Source organism: Oncorhynchus nerka, linkage group LG2, assembly GCF_034236695.1.
Source record: "Oncorhynchus nerka isolate Pitt River linkage group LG2, Oner_Uvic_2.0, whole genome shotgun sequence".
Lineage (NCBI taxonomy): Eukaryota > Metazoa > Chordata > Actinopteri > Salmoniformes > Salmonidae > Oncorhynchus > Oncorhynchus nerka.
Window position 1 is genome coordinate 12,492,397 of NC_088397.1, and position 13,966 is coordinate 12,506,362.

Below are 13,966 nucleotides of genomic sequence, written 5' to 3' on the forward strand. Positions count from 1 at the left end.
GGACTTCATAAACCCAGTGTATGGGAAGTATAGGACTTCATAAACCCAGTGTATAGGACTTCATAAACCCAGTGTGTGGGAAGTATAGGACTTCATAAACCCAGTGTATAGGACTTCATAAACCCAGTGTGTGGGAAGTATGGGACTTCATAAACCCAGTGTATGGGAAGTATAGGACTTCATAAACCCAGTGTGTGGGAAGTATAGGACTTCATAAACCCAGTGTGTGGGAAGTATGGGACTTCATAAACCCAGTGTGTGGGAAGTATAGGACTTCATAAACCCAGTGTATGGGAAGTACAGGACTTCATAAACCCAGTGTATGGGAAGTATGGGACTTCATAAACCCAGTGTATAGGACTTCATAAACCCAGTGTATGGGAAGTATAGGACTTCATAAACCCAGTGTATGGGAAGTATAGGACTTCATAAACCCAGTGTATGGGAAGTATAGGACTTCATAAACCCAGTGTGTGGGAAGTATGGGACTTCATAAACCCAGTGTATGGGAAGTATAGGACTTCATAAACCCAGTGTATGGGAAGTATAGGACTTCATAAACCCAGTGTGTGGGAAGTATGGGAAGTATAGGACTTCATAAACCCAGTGTATGGGAAGTATGGGACTTTATAAACCCAGTGTATGGGAAGTATAGGACTTCATAAACCCAGTGTGTGGGAAGTATAGGACTTCATAAATCCAGTGAGATTGCAGACTAACCTTTTGAATTCTGTCCGTCCAGCTCCCATCAGGAAGAGTCGTGCCGGGGGCTCTCGCCTGCTGCAGATCAAGGGGGCCAGGAGTTTCAGGGTGAAGAAGGGGGGCTCTCTGTCCTCCATCCGCCGGGCCGGCAGCCTGAAGAGCACCAAGATGTCCCGCCAAGACTCAGAGTCAGAGAACGAGGAGGGACTGCTGTCCCAGAGCAGGGACACTGTCACTGACATAGGTAACAACACACTAACCACTGATCTCAGAATCCCAACCCCATATCCCAACCTTGACCATTAGGTGGGTGAATAAGATCTGATCTGGTGACAACTTCCATACATAGATCTAAACTAATAGATCATCTGATCTATTCTAATCACAGATGTAGGCACCCTAAACCCGATATAGTGCACTACATTTGGCCCGAGCCCTATGGAGCCCTATTTGCCTACTACTCAGTCATAGTAGTCACCTGTCATTCAACAACTCTGTATCAACATGTGATGTATAGCATTCATTGTCATCTGTCCCCTTTGAGTAGTTAACTCAATGACGAATGTTGTTTGTTTGATGGGAGATGCAACATAACGGATTTCCACGAGGAGAGTCAATGAAGTAAACTGATACAGTATTGCTGTGTGTTGTGACATGACAGGAAGTCCATGGAGCACCAGTGAACCCAGTATTGAGCCGGAGGGTTCAGGAGGCACTGGCGGAGCAGAGGACAACTACCACCGTAACATGTCCTGGCTACATGTAGGTGCTGTGTGTGTGCATGTGTGTGCGTACTTTTACGTGCGTACCTACGTGCGTGCATTCAACTTAGCATACTTGTTTATGACCAGTACAGTGCATTCACCTGCATACACACGCTATAAAGCTAGCACATTGCCCTCATCAAGCCCATTCACCTGTATACACATGCTATAAAGCTAGCACATTGTCCTCATCAAGCCCATTCACCTGGATACACATGCTATAAAGCTAGCACATTGTCTTCATCTAGCCCATTCACCTGGATACACATGCTATAAAGCTAGCACATTGTCTTCATCTAGCCCATTCACCTGTATACACATGCTATAAAGCTAGCACATTGTCTTCATCTAGCCCATTCACCTGTATACACATGCTATAAAGCTAGCACATTGTCTTCATCTAGCCCATTCACCTGTATACACATGCTATAAAGCTAGCACATTGTCTTCATCTAGCCCATTCACCTGTATACACATGCTATAAAGCTAGCACATTGTCTTCATCTAGCCCATTCACCTGGATACACATGCTATAAAGCTAGCACATTGTCTTCATCTAGCCCATTCACCTGGATACACATGCTATAAAGCTAGCACATTGTCTTCATCTAGCCCATTCACCTGTATTCACATGCTATAAAGCTAGCACATTGTCTTCATCTAGCCCATTCACCTGTATACACATGCTATAAAGCTAGCACATTGTCCTCATCAAGCTCATTCACCTGTATACACATGCTATAAAGCTAGCACATTGTCTTCATCTAGCCCATTCACCTGTATACACATGCTATAAAGCTAGCACATTGTCCTCATCTAGCCCATTCACCTGTATACACATGCTATAAAGCTAGCACATTGCTGTCATCAAGCCCATTCATCCTGTATAACTGTTGTTCCCTCTGTTGTCTTCCTCTGTAGATCATGATTCTGCTGTGCAACCAGCAGAGTTTCATCTGTACCCACGTGGAGTTCTGCCACCCACGCTGCTACCAGCACCACAGCCGCTCCTGTGCCCGCCTGGTGCGTGCCATCAAGCTGCTCTACGGGGAGACAGTGGACAGCCTGAGAGAAGACAGTGCAGGGAACATCAGTAGCCGGTCCAAGAAAAACAAGGAGGTGGGCGCAGAGAGGAGTGGACTGAAATGTATTGAAGTGATGTGATATGATATGGAGTGGTGTGAATTTAAATGTATTGAAGTGATATGATATGGAGTGGTGTGAATTTAAATGTATTGAAGTGATGTGATATGATATGGAGTGGTGTGAATTTAAATGTATTGAAGTGATGTGATATGGAGTGGTGTGAATTTAAATGTATTGAAGTGATGTGATGTGGAGTGGTGTGAATTTAAATGTATTGAAGTGATGTAAGGTTGGCATGTTTCTTTTTTTATTTAACCTATATCTAACTAAGCAAGTCAGTTAAGAACACATTCTTATTTACATACAATGACGGCCTACCAGAAGGCAAAAGGCCTCCTGCGGGGATGAGGGCCTGGGATTAAAAATACTAATAAACACTACATAGAGAGACCTACAAGACAGAAACACATGACAACACAGCATGGTAGCAACACAACATAACAAGACAACAACATGGTAGCAACACAACATGGCAGCAGCACATGTATTGAAGTGATGTAATGTGGAGTGGTTTGATGATACTGTAACTGAAGTGACTTGTATTTTCCAATGTCTTCCTCTCTTTGTGTCTCCAGTGGTCAGACAAGTCAAGTCTGAGGACCCCGTCCATGAAGAGACGCCCCAAAGACTCCAACACCGAGGGCAAGAAGGACACGGGCATGCTCAAGTACATCCGCAACCAGGTGCCCACCTACAGCCCTCATGCCAGAGCATCTGTCTGTCTATCCGTCCGTCAACCTGTGTGTGTCACTGTCCGTCAGCCTGTCTGTCCGTGAGCTTGTCTGTCTGTCTGTCTGTCTGTCTGTCTGTCTGTCTGTCTGTCTGTCTGTCTGTCTGTCTGTCTGTCTGTCTGTCTGTCCGTCCGTCCGTCCGTCCGTCCGTCCGTCCGTCCGTCCGTCCGTCTGTCTGTATGGTAGTCTGTCTATCCATCCGTTAGCCTGCGTGTCTATCTGTCCGTTAGCCTGTATGTCTGTCCACCAGCCTGTCTGTCTGTCTGTCCGTCCATCTGTCTGAAGCAGTGTGTCAACAGATGCCACTGTGTCGCCACATGCTTGTTTATCTAGAGCAAGATGCCAACCTCATGCCAAGATGTCCTCACCCCACGCCCACACGCTTCTACCCACTCAAATACATAATCTCTAATTCCACTACTGAAGTAGCATGCTAACTCGTTACAGCCCTCTCAGCCAACTCAAGTATATTGCAGCACCATGCAATACCATACTAATACAAGCTATAGGCCTACAGCAGCAATGGTATATCTACTAGCATGCTAATGCTAACGCTGGCTGTCTGTGGTCTATGGCCTTTCCCTTCAGGTGATGAGCCTGTCCCTGGCCCCTCTGTCCCTAGCATGCTATACAAGCTATATGCCCACACTAGCAATGCTATCAGATCTCCACTAGCATGCTAATGCTAACCCTTGCTTGCTGTGGCCTCTCCCCTCAGGTGATGAGCCTGTCCCCTGCTCCTCTGTCACTGCTGATCAAGGCGGCACCCATCCTGACAGAGGACATGTACGCAGACGTCCAGCCTGCAGCCTGGGAGCTCCTGCTGAGTGTGGACGAGCATATGGCTGCCGCTGCAGGTGACTACAGAGAACTGTGGGTGACTGTCATGGATAGCAGGGTTTCTGTTTGAACAATTTCTCTTTTAATGTCAGTAACTACAGTTATTTCAAGCCTATTCTGGTGAGATATTCTGGGCTCCACTCCAAACTCTGAATCTGTGCCTACTGCTTTGCCTCCAGTCTAAAGATAAATGGAAGAGTTTAAAATGTAGTATATATTTTTTGTCACCACATCTTTCTGTCTCTCTACTCTTTTTCTCTGTCTCTCGCTCTCTCTCTTTGTCTCTCTCTCTTTTTTCCCCCTCACTCTCTCGCTCTGTCTCTCTCTCCGCTGTATATCTCTGTCCATCCCCACTTTCTCTCTCACCCCGCCTCACTTTACCTCTCTCTCTCTAACCCCTGTCCTCTCACCACTCCCCAGCTGCCATGTTCTTGCTGTGTGCGGTGAAGGTGCCTGACGCGGTGACAGAGATGATGATGGCTGAGTTCCAGCACGCTGAGGCGAGCCAGCGCATCAACTCGGTGTTCAAGTTCTACACGCTGTGGCGCTTCCGCTACCAGGTGTGGCCGCGCATGGAGGAGGGTGCCCAGCAGATCTTCAAGGTGCAGTAGAACTGTAGCCTCTACTAAAACAACTGTTAGTCAAAATGAGGAGTTGACAACGGGTATCCCCCAAGGTTCTATTCTGAGTCCTGTGGCTTTTCATTATTTACATAAATGATCTTGACTCTAAAGTGTAGGCCTCTTGTTAAGTCTCTTGCTTTGTTGAATTATTTTCTCATGAACTAATCTACATAATTCTCTATATTTTAGATCCCTCCGCCCAGCATCAACTTCACCCTGCCCTCACCTATCCTGGGCATGCCCTGTGTGCCCATGTTTGACCCGCCCTGGGTACCCTCCAACACTGGCAGCGTCCAAGACCCAATAAACGAGGACAACTCTGTAAGTCCCGCCCCTGCTGCCTGGATTACTGTCCAATCAGCAGATACTTACAGAATTTACAATGAGCCTAGTGGTTGACCAATGTTTACTATAAACCAAAGTACACATTTGTCTGACATTTTAAGTCTGTTGTGGTGTACGTTATTGGTGCATGTATATTGAATTACATGGACATAACACTGTTAATTGAATTGGGATGTGGAGTTTCATTTTTTTTACTAACCTTACTAATGCTACAACGGACCCATTATGCTACAACTGTTATGGTAACACTTGGTACTGTTATCCCAGTGTATTTATTCCTTGTGTTCGCTATGGCACCAGGAAATAAGCTTTAGAGGACTGATAAACAGTACAATATTATGCTACTAAATTGATAGTCGGCCATGACACTTTTTTGGGGGTTAATTTCTTTGTGTTGCTATGCTTTTTGTTGTTGTCTAGCATGAAAACCAAAAAACTATGTATTCAGATCACTTGTCATTCAATACTAGATCAGCTTAAGACTGGTCATTGTACTGTCTGAGTACAATAGTCCTGTCTGTTATTTATCAATCTATCAATTGTCTTTGTTTTTAGTTCCCCACATTTATTCAATCAATCTATTCCATAGTAAGTTGTAATTTATGTACGGATGCTTGTTTGGGTGCATCATGGGAAACTGAGTTCATCTTTTGATGACTGAATGAGATACAATTCAAAGAGATGTCTGTCCATTTCCAGCGGGCAAAAGTTTGGCACATGGGGTCTTAATAATGTCATGTTCTCGTTGTAAATTGGTTTTCTGGTTGAGAAGACATCATATAACCAGATTACAACCAACTGATCTCTGTTACAAGCAGGTAAAACCGTATTTTTCATGACGTAATGAATGCGTCATTGGAAAGACGTTATATTTTGATTGTTATCTGGTCAGATAAGTTCAACACAATGTCCATTATACAACCAGTATACAACCGGACCATGCATGACGTCATTAAAAGACGTCATAACGACGTCATTGCAACCAGTTTTGCCTGCTGGGTTGTGTGACTCCCCCCAAACATTAAGACCTAGGGGGAGGTGCTATACTAATGGGCCTCGTACGGGCCATTCTGGATACATGCATCTTATACAAGCCACTCCACGTTTTCTGTACTGTAATGCTCGGGCTTCTTTTGGGAAAGCTGCATGCATTGGTCATTTTGCATGTATATACTATGCATGGCCAATGACGGCCATTTTGTAATTGTTCAAACGTCAACATTTTCACGTCACTCTATCAAACATCCACTGTGATATCTCTGTTGGTGCCGGTTAGAATGCTCAAATGAGCTTTTGCACTGGATATACTCTCCTGATGGATTTGCATATAGTAAGTTTTACCGACAACTATTTACAATGGTAAATAATTGATCCCTGTCCATGGTGTAGTTGATCTAGGGTTGCAAAATGTAGTTAACTTCCCCCAAATCCCCAGGATTCCGGGTTTATCCTCATGATTCCGGAAATTTACAATTTGGGAAAGTTACAACCCTAATCTACAAACATTATAAACCCTAATAATGTTTCCAGTCTTATCAGGAGAATATAACGGCATGTGTCATCCATATATAACTGTCGGGAAGAGACAGATAGTTTACATTACCAAATGTTCACCAGATGCCAGTATTGTAATTGTACTATAAACAGGACCCCCCTGAGAATGAGCCTATCCCACAGTCCCCTTCCCTGAGCCTCTGTGTCTCTGTTTGTCCTTTCTCTCCCACACCTCACACACACACACACACACACACACACACACACACACACACACACACACACACACACACACATCCTCCCCCACGTCCACCCTCCACACCCACCCACACCCTTTTCCACACTTATATACACACACACACACACCACCTCTTACAGAAATCTTTCTCGGCGCGGGCCGTGTCGCGCTCCCACCAGCGTGCAGAGCACATCCTGAAAAACCTGCAGCAGGAGGAGGAGAAGCGGCGTCTTGGGCGCGAGGCCAGCATCATCACAGCCATCCCCGTGGCCCAGGAGGCCTGCTACGAACCCACCTGCAGCCCCCCGCCCGAGCAGGAGGAGGAAGGTGGGTGGGACAGCCGTGGAGTGCTGGAGACATCTCTCTTTCTTCATTTTCTAAATATTTTTATTGATTTGAGGTGTTAATTCAAGTGATACAGCTCCCGTCCCATTCAGGAAACCACTGATTCTGACGTAATTTGGAGAAGCACGAACTTAACTGAACATCTAACAATAAACCTAGAACCTATCTATTTAGGTTTTCTGAGTGCTTCAGCCCTCTTCAAAAATAACAAAAACAACAAGCTTATACTGTTGCACACACACCAGATAACAACCCTACCTTCGAGTCCACAACTACAGTGTAAAACACCTTGAACAATGCAGTCAGTCAGCCAGCAACTGGTAGTTTCATGTTGTGACTGACTCTGAAGCCTCTCCTCCCCGCCAGCAGAAGAAGAGGTCAATCTGGCGTCTCGCCGCATGTCCGTCACTCCGTCCTGCACCTCCAGTAACTCTCACAGGAACTACTCCTTCCGCCGCGGCTCCGTGTGGTCAGTCCGCTCCGTGGTCAGCGCCGAGGGTAAGACTGTGTTACCGTGGCAACCACACACCTGCCCACTCACTTGTAGGACTCATGTTCCAGTATCCATATTAGGATCCCACATAGAATGCTTGGCTAGTACATTGCTTCATTCTAACTGGCATGCTAGTATAGATGTCAGAATGGTATTTTGAATGCTGGTCAGATTCAAGTCACATGGGGAGGAATAGGAAAGCAAATCCTCACCTGATAATATCTGATAAAAGCACCATGATAAAATCATGCCTTGACACAGAGCTTGTACATATGGTAAACTTCCTAACTACAGTATAACACCGTCCTAACTACAGCAGAACACCCCCCTCCTAACTACAGTATAACGCCTTCCTAACTACAGTATAACACCTTCCTAACTACAGTAGAACACCTTCCTAACTACAGCAGAACACCTTCCTAACTACAGTAGAACACCTTCCTAACTACAGTATAACACCTTCCTAACTACAGCAGAACACTTTCCTAACTACAGTATAACACCTTCCTAACTACAGCAGAACACCTTCCTAACTACAGTAGAACACCTTCCTAACTACAGTATAACACCTTCCTAACTACAGCAGAACACCTTCCTAACTACAGTAGAATACCTTCCTAACTACAGTAGATCACCTTCCTAACTACAGTAGAACACCTTCCTAACTTCAGTATAACACCTTCCTAACTACAGTAGAACACCTTCCTAACTACAGTAGAACACCTTCCTAACTACAGTAGAACACCTTCCAAACTACAGCAGACACCTTCCTAACTACAGTAGAACACCTTTCTAACTACAGCAGAACACCTTCCTAACTACAGGTGAACACCTTCCTAACTACAGCAGAACACCTTCCTAACTACAGTAGAACACCTTCCTAACTACAGCAGAACACCTCCCTAACTACAGTAGAACACCTTCCTAACTACAGGTGAACACCTTCCTAACTACAGTAGAATAAGGTGGTAGTGTTTCGTGGGTTGTTCTTGTCTACTAGATGAGGAGAACACTACGGAGCACACGCCCACTCATCACATGCTGCAGCCCCCCCAGGCCGTCTTCCCAGCATGCATCTGTGCCGCCGTCTTACCCATAGTGCACCTGATGGAGGACGGGGAGGTGCGAGAGGACGGTGTGGCAGGTGGGTGGCGTCGCTCAACACAAACTGTCATGTACTGTACTAGTGAGGCAGAGAGAGGGAGGGAGAGGGGGAGAGGATGAGAATAGAATACATTCTGTACAGGGTGAGATCAGAAACCTGTAGATGCATTCCATAGATACCCATAAGGCCACTCTAGAGTCCACTGTAACACAACACATTGCCTTTCATCACAATACACGCTGTTGAATAAAATAGAAAAGCAATGTTTCGGTCTGTCCTGATAAAACTCATGATCATTTTCTTATGATCCATTTACCATGATCCTGCAGTGAGTGCAGTGGCCCAGCAGATCCTGTGGAACTGTCTGATCGAAGACCCCGCCCTGGTGCTCAGGCACTTCCTGGAGAAGCTCACCGTTAGCAATCGACAGGTAGAGCAGCCGTTGTCCATCAAAATACTCTGCAGTCTCATATGATCGGACCAATAGAATCCTGCTCCTCTTCAGTATGTTGTTCAATCTATGTTGTTATGGACAAAATCTGTTGTTACTAGACTGCCTCCCTGTTTCAAAACGTTTCAAAACATTTTCTCTATCCTAAATACAGAAAATGACAGGTGGTTCTTACACAAAAAGATTACGAGACAGAACTCTAAAAGTTACTTTTTCTTTTTTCATGTTTTTTTTTCATGCTTTTTACAGCAGGCAGGGGAAAAGTTGTACACAGACGTTTCGGTTTGTATCACCTTCTTCATGTATTGGGTTAAGGTTGTTTAAGGTTGACCGGAATGTTACCTGCTTTTTCCCCCCACTGAACACAACCCCTCCTGTTGTTAATGTGTTTTTCTGTTGAGTTTGAACTGACACATGTTTCTATGTGTATCAGGACGAGCTGATGTACATGCTGAGGAAGCTGTTGATGAACATCGGTGACCTCCCAGCCCAGACCTCTCACATCCTCTTCAACTACCTGGTGAGACAAGACATCAGTCAATGTATATCAGACAGTAGCAGTATTGATCAATCTGATGACAAGATTAATGAAGATCTCTCTCTTCCCCCTCTACTTTCTCTCTCTCTCTCTCTCTCTCTCTCTCTCTCTCTCTCTCTCTCTCTCTCTCTCTCTCTCTCTCTCTCTCTCTCCAATTCAATTCAATTCAAGGGCTTTATTGGCATGGGAAACATGTGTTAACATTGCCAAAGCAAGTGAGGTAGATAATATATAAAGTGAATACATAAAGTGAAATAAACAATACAAATTAACAGTAAACATTACACATACAGAAGTTTAAAACAATACAGACATTACACATGTCATATTATATATATACAGTGTTTTAACAATGTACAAATGGTAAAGGACACAAGATAAAATAAATAGGCATAGATATGGGTTGTATTTACAATGGTGTGTGTGTTCTTCACTGGTTGCCCTTTTCTCGTGGCAACAGGTCACAAATCTTGCTGCTGTGATGGCACACTATGGCAGTTTATCAAAATTGGATTTGTTTTCGAATTCTTTGTGGATCTGTGTAATCTGAGGAAAATATGTCTCTCTAATGTGGTCATACATTGGGCAGGAGGTTAGGAAGTGCAGCTCAGTTTCCACCTCATTTTGTGGGCAGTGAGCACATAGCCTGTCTTCTCTTGAGAGCCATGTCTGCCTACGGCGGCCTTTCTCAATAGCAAGGCTATGCTCACTGAGTCTGTACATAGTCAAAGCTTTCCTTAATTTTGGGTCAGTCACAGTGGTCAGGTATTCTGCCGCTGTGTACTCTCTGTGTAGGGTCAAATAGCATTCTAGTTTGCTCTGTTTTTTTGTTAATTCTTTCCAATGTGTCAAGTAATTATCTTTTTGTTTTCTCATGATTTGGTTGGGTCTAATTGTGCTGCTGTCCTGGGGCTCTGTAGGGTGTGTTTGTGTTTGTGAACAGAGCCCCAGGACCAGCTTGCTTAGGGGACTCTTCTCCACGTTCATCTCTCTGTAGGTGATGGCTTTGTTATGGAAGGTTTGGGAATCGCTTCCTTTTAAGTGGTTATAGAATTTAACGGCTCTTTTCTGGATTTTGATAATTAGTGGCTATCGGCCTAATTCTGCTCTGCATGCATTATTATCTCTCTCTCTCTCTCTCTCCCTGTCTCTGTCTGTCTCTCTCTGTCTGTCTGTACCCTATTCACCTTTCTGTCTGCCTCTCTCTCTCTCCGTAGGTGGGGCTGATTATGTACTTTGTGCGTACTCCGTGTGAGTGGGGTATGGATGCCATCTCGGCCACCCTGACCTTCCTGTGGGAGGTGGTGGGCTACGTGGAGGGGCTCTTCTTCAAGGACCTCAAACAGACCATGAAGAAGGAGCAGTGTGAGGTCAAGCTGCTGGTCACTGCATCCATGCCAGGTAAAGGCCATTTTAAAGGTTACCAGAAGGTCATCCCTGCCAGATAAAGGCCATTTTAAAGGTTACCAGAAGGTCATCCATGCCAGGTAAAGGCCATTTTAAAGGTTACCAGAAGGTCATCCCTGCCAGGTAAATGCCATTTTAAAGGTTACCAGAAGGTCATCCCTGCCAGATAAAGGCCATTTTAAAGGTTACCAGAATGTCATCCCTGCCAGGTAAAGGCCATTTTAAAGGTTACCAGAAGGTCATCCCTGCCAGGTAAAGGCCATTTTAAAGGTTACCAGAAGGTCATCCCTGCCAGGTAAAGGCCATTTTAAAGGTTACCAGAAGGTCATCCCTGCCAGATAAAGGCCATTTTAAAGGTTACCAGAAGGTCATCCCTGCCAGATAAAGGCCATTTTAAAGGTTACCAGAAGGTCATCCCTGCCAGATAAAGGCCATTTTAAAGGTTACCAGAAGGTCATCCCTGCCAGATAAAGGTCACTGGATGCCAATGGGAGCCCAGTCATTTGACTGTGTTCTATACTATAATGTTGACTGCTACATGTGGGTAATATAGTAAATCATGTATGTCCTTGCAGGAACCAAGACCCTGGTAGTGCACGGACAGAATGAGTGTGACATTCCTACCCAGTTGCCTGTACATGAAGACACTCAGTTTGATGCCTTGCTCAAGGTAATTTCTCATCATAGAGTTGATCTGCATTCTACAGATCATGACAGAACATTCTCAGGGATACACTGAAGTCATCCCCAATTCGTTGGCCTCTCTCTTCCCTAACAGGAGTGTTTGGAGTTCTTCAACATTCCCGAGTCTCGGTCGGCACACTACTTCCTCATGGACAAGCGCTGGAACCTCATTCACTATTCCAAGGTTGGAATTCCCATCCGTTTCCAAGCGGTGTTATGAACTGTGAGGTTATGTGTAGATGTCTAGAATGACCATGAGAATGTCTTCTCCATCAGTGACTCTACATAATGGGCTTTCTGACTGTGTTTGTCACCTGCAGACCTTTGTGAGGGACATCTATCCGTTCAGGAGGTCTGTGTCTCCGCAGCTCAACCTGGTCCACATGCTGCCAGAGAAAGGACAGGAACTCATTCAGAAACAGGTGTGTTATCTTTCAGGTTTAAATCTCACAGTTAAAGCCACGCTCTGCAATTTGTGCACATCACCAAAAGAGTACACACAGTATAAATGACTCAAAATCTCCCAACTGTGGCTTTAACCGTTTGAGAAGTGTGACCTTCTGTCCATATCTTTACTGGTGCCTGTCTCAGCCTCTTGTGCATACTCAGTGTGTCCCCTTCCTATCCCTCTCTCCCTAGGTGTTTTCCCGTAAACTGGAGGAGGTGGGCCGTGTTCTATTCCTCATCTCCCTGACCCAGAACATGCCGGCCGTCCACAAACAGTCCCATGTGTCCATGCTCCAAGAAGACCTGCTCCGCCTGCCCTCCTTCCCCCGCACGGCCATCGACGGGGAGTTCTCTCTCTTCAGCGAGCCACAGGGTAAGACTGGAGTGGACCCGATCTTGAATGGTATCTGAGTGAACAAACAAGACAATAAAGAGAGATGATCAGAGTTGGGGTCAATACCATTTTTAATTCTGGTCAGTTCAGGAAGTTCACCGAAATTCCAATTCTCTTCAATGCTTTTCAATGAGGACAACATGGAATTGGAATTTGGTTTACTTTCTGAAATGACTGGAATTGGAAAGGAATTGACCCCAACCCTTGATATTAGTTGCATTTTGAAATGAAGATGTACTAGAGTAAAGTACTGTGCTACATTGTATATCTGTGGTGCATCTTCGAACTAGACAACACAGATCACAAAACAAAAGTCTACCAACACTTGGGAAGCATGAACGCTAGTTGTTTCAAAAAGTCTTCATTGCAAAGGGGCTTCCATAGTGAGTTAGCCCCATATTGTGCTATCCTCTCCCCAGGCAAGGAGCTCTTCGGCCTGGACACTCTCCACAAAGTCCTGTGGATCAAACTACTGGAAGAGATGTTTCTGGGCATGCCCAGTGAGTACCCGTGGGGAGATGAGATCATGCTCTTCCTGAACGTGTTCAACGGTGCCCTGCTGCTGCACCCCGAGGACAGCGCCCTCCTCAGGCAGTACACGGCTACTGCCATCAACACGGCTGTTCACTTCAACCACCTGTTCTCCCTGAGTGGATACCAGTGGCTCCTCCCCACCATGTTGCAGGTAGGTAGTACAGTTCTAGGATCAGTTTACAGGTCCAGCAGGTTGTTGTTCTCTATTAGAGGCTGAAAATGTGGAACTAATCTTAGATCAGTTTCATGGTGCTACTTCATCCACCTGCTGGGGTTAAAGGTTAGAGATCTGGGATAAATGTAGCCTCCCTAAATCCTAACCCAACCCATTACAGGAAGAAGTCACATATCTGAGCTTATATCAATGCAACCTTGGAACCATGCCAACCACTGCCCAAATGTGTCTCACAATCTGTGGTCATTGTGAGGGGGGCGGCGGGCGGCAGGTAGCCTTGTGGATAAGAGCGTTGGAACAGTAACCGAAAGGTCGCTGGTTTGAATCCCCGAGCCAGCAAGGTGGAAAATTGTGCCGTTCGGCTCTTGAGCAAGGCAGTTAACGCCCAAAAACAACTGCTTCCCAGGCGCCGATGACGTCGATTAGGGCAGCCCCCCTCACATCTCTGGTTCAGAGGGGTTGCGTCAAATGCAGAACACACATTGGTTGAATGCATTCAGTTGTGCAACT

General features: G+C 45.4%; 1 protein-coding gene across 1 annotated transcript in view; it reads left to right on the plus strand.

The window, feature by feature from the left end:
- Positions 1–13,966, plus strand: part of LOC115116037 (protein unc-80 homolog) — a 125,787-nt gene that overhangs the window by 54,336 nt on the left and 57,485 nt on the right. Inside the window, 18 exon segments of the mRNA XM_065020602.1 lie at positions 743–946; positions 1,364–1,464; positions 2,388–2,585; positions 3,188–3,295; positions 4,062–4,200; positions 4,604–4,785; positions 4,996–5,127; positions 7,024–7,210; positions 7,598–7,726; positions 8,722–8,865; positions 9,156–9,256; positions 9,711–9,797; positions 11,033–11,216; positions 11,798–11,892; positions 12,001–12,090; positions 12,227–12,328; positions 12,546–12,726; positions 13,167–13,432. Coding sequence (XP_064876674.1) covers positions 743–946; positions 1,364–1,464; positions 2,388–2,585; positions 3,188–3,295; positions 4,062–4,200; positions 4,604–4,785; positions 4,996–5,127; positions 7,024–7,210; positions 7,598–7,726; positions 8,722–8,865; positions 9,156–9,256; positions 9,711–9,797; positions 11,033–11,216; positions 11,798–11,892; positions 12,001–12,090; positions 12,227–12,328; positions 12,546–12,726; positions 13,167–13,432 — 2,630 coding nt within the window.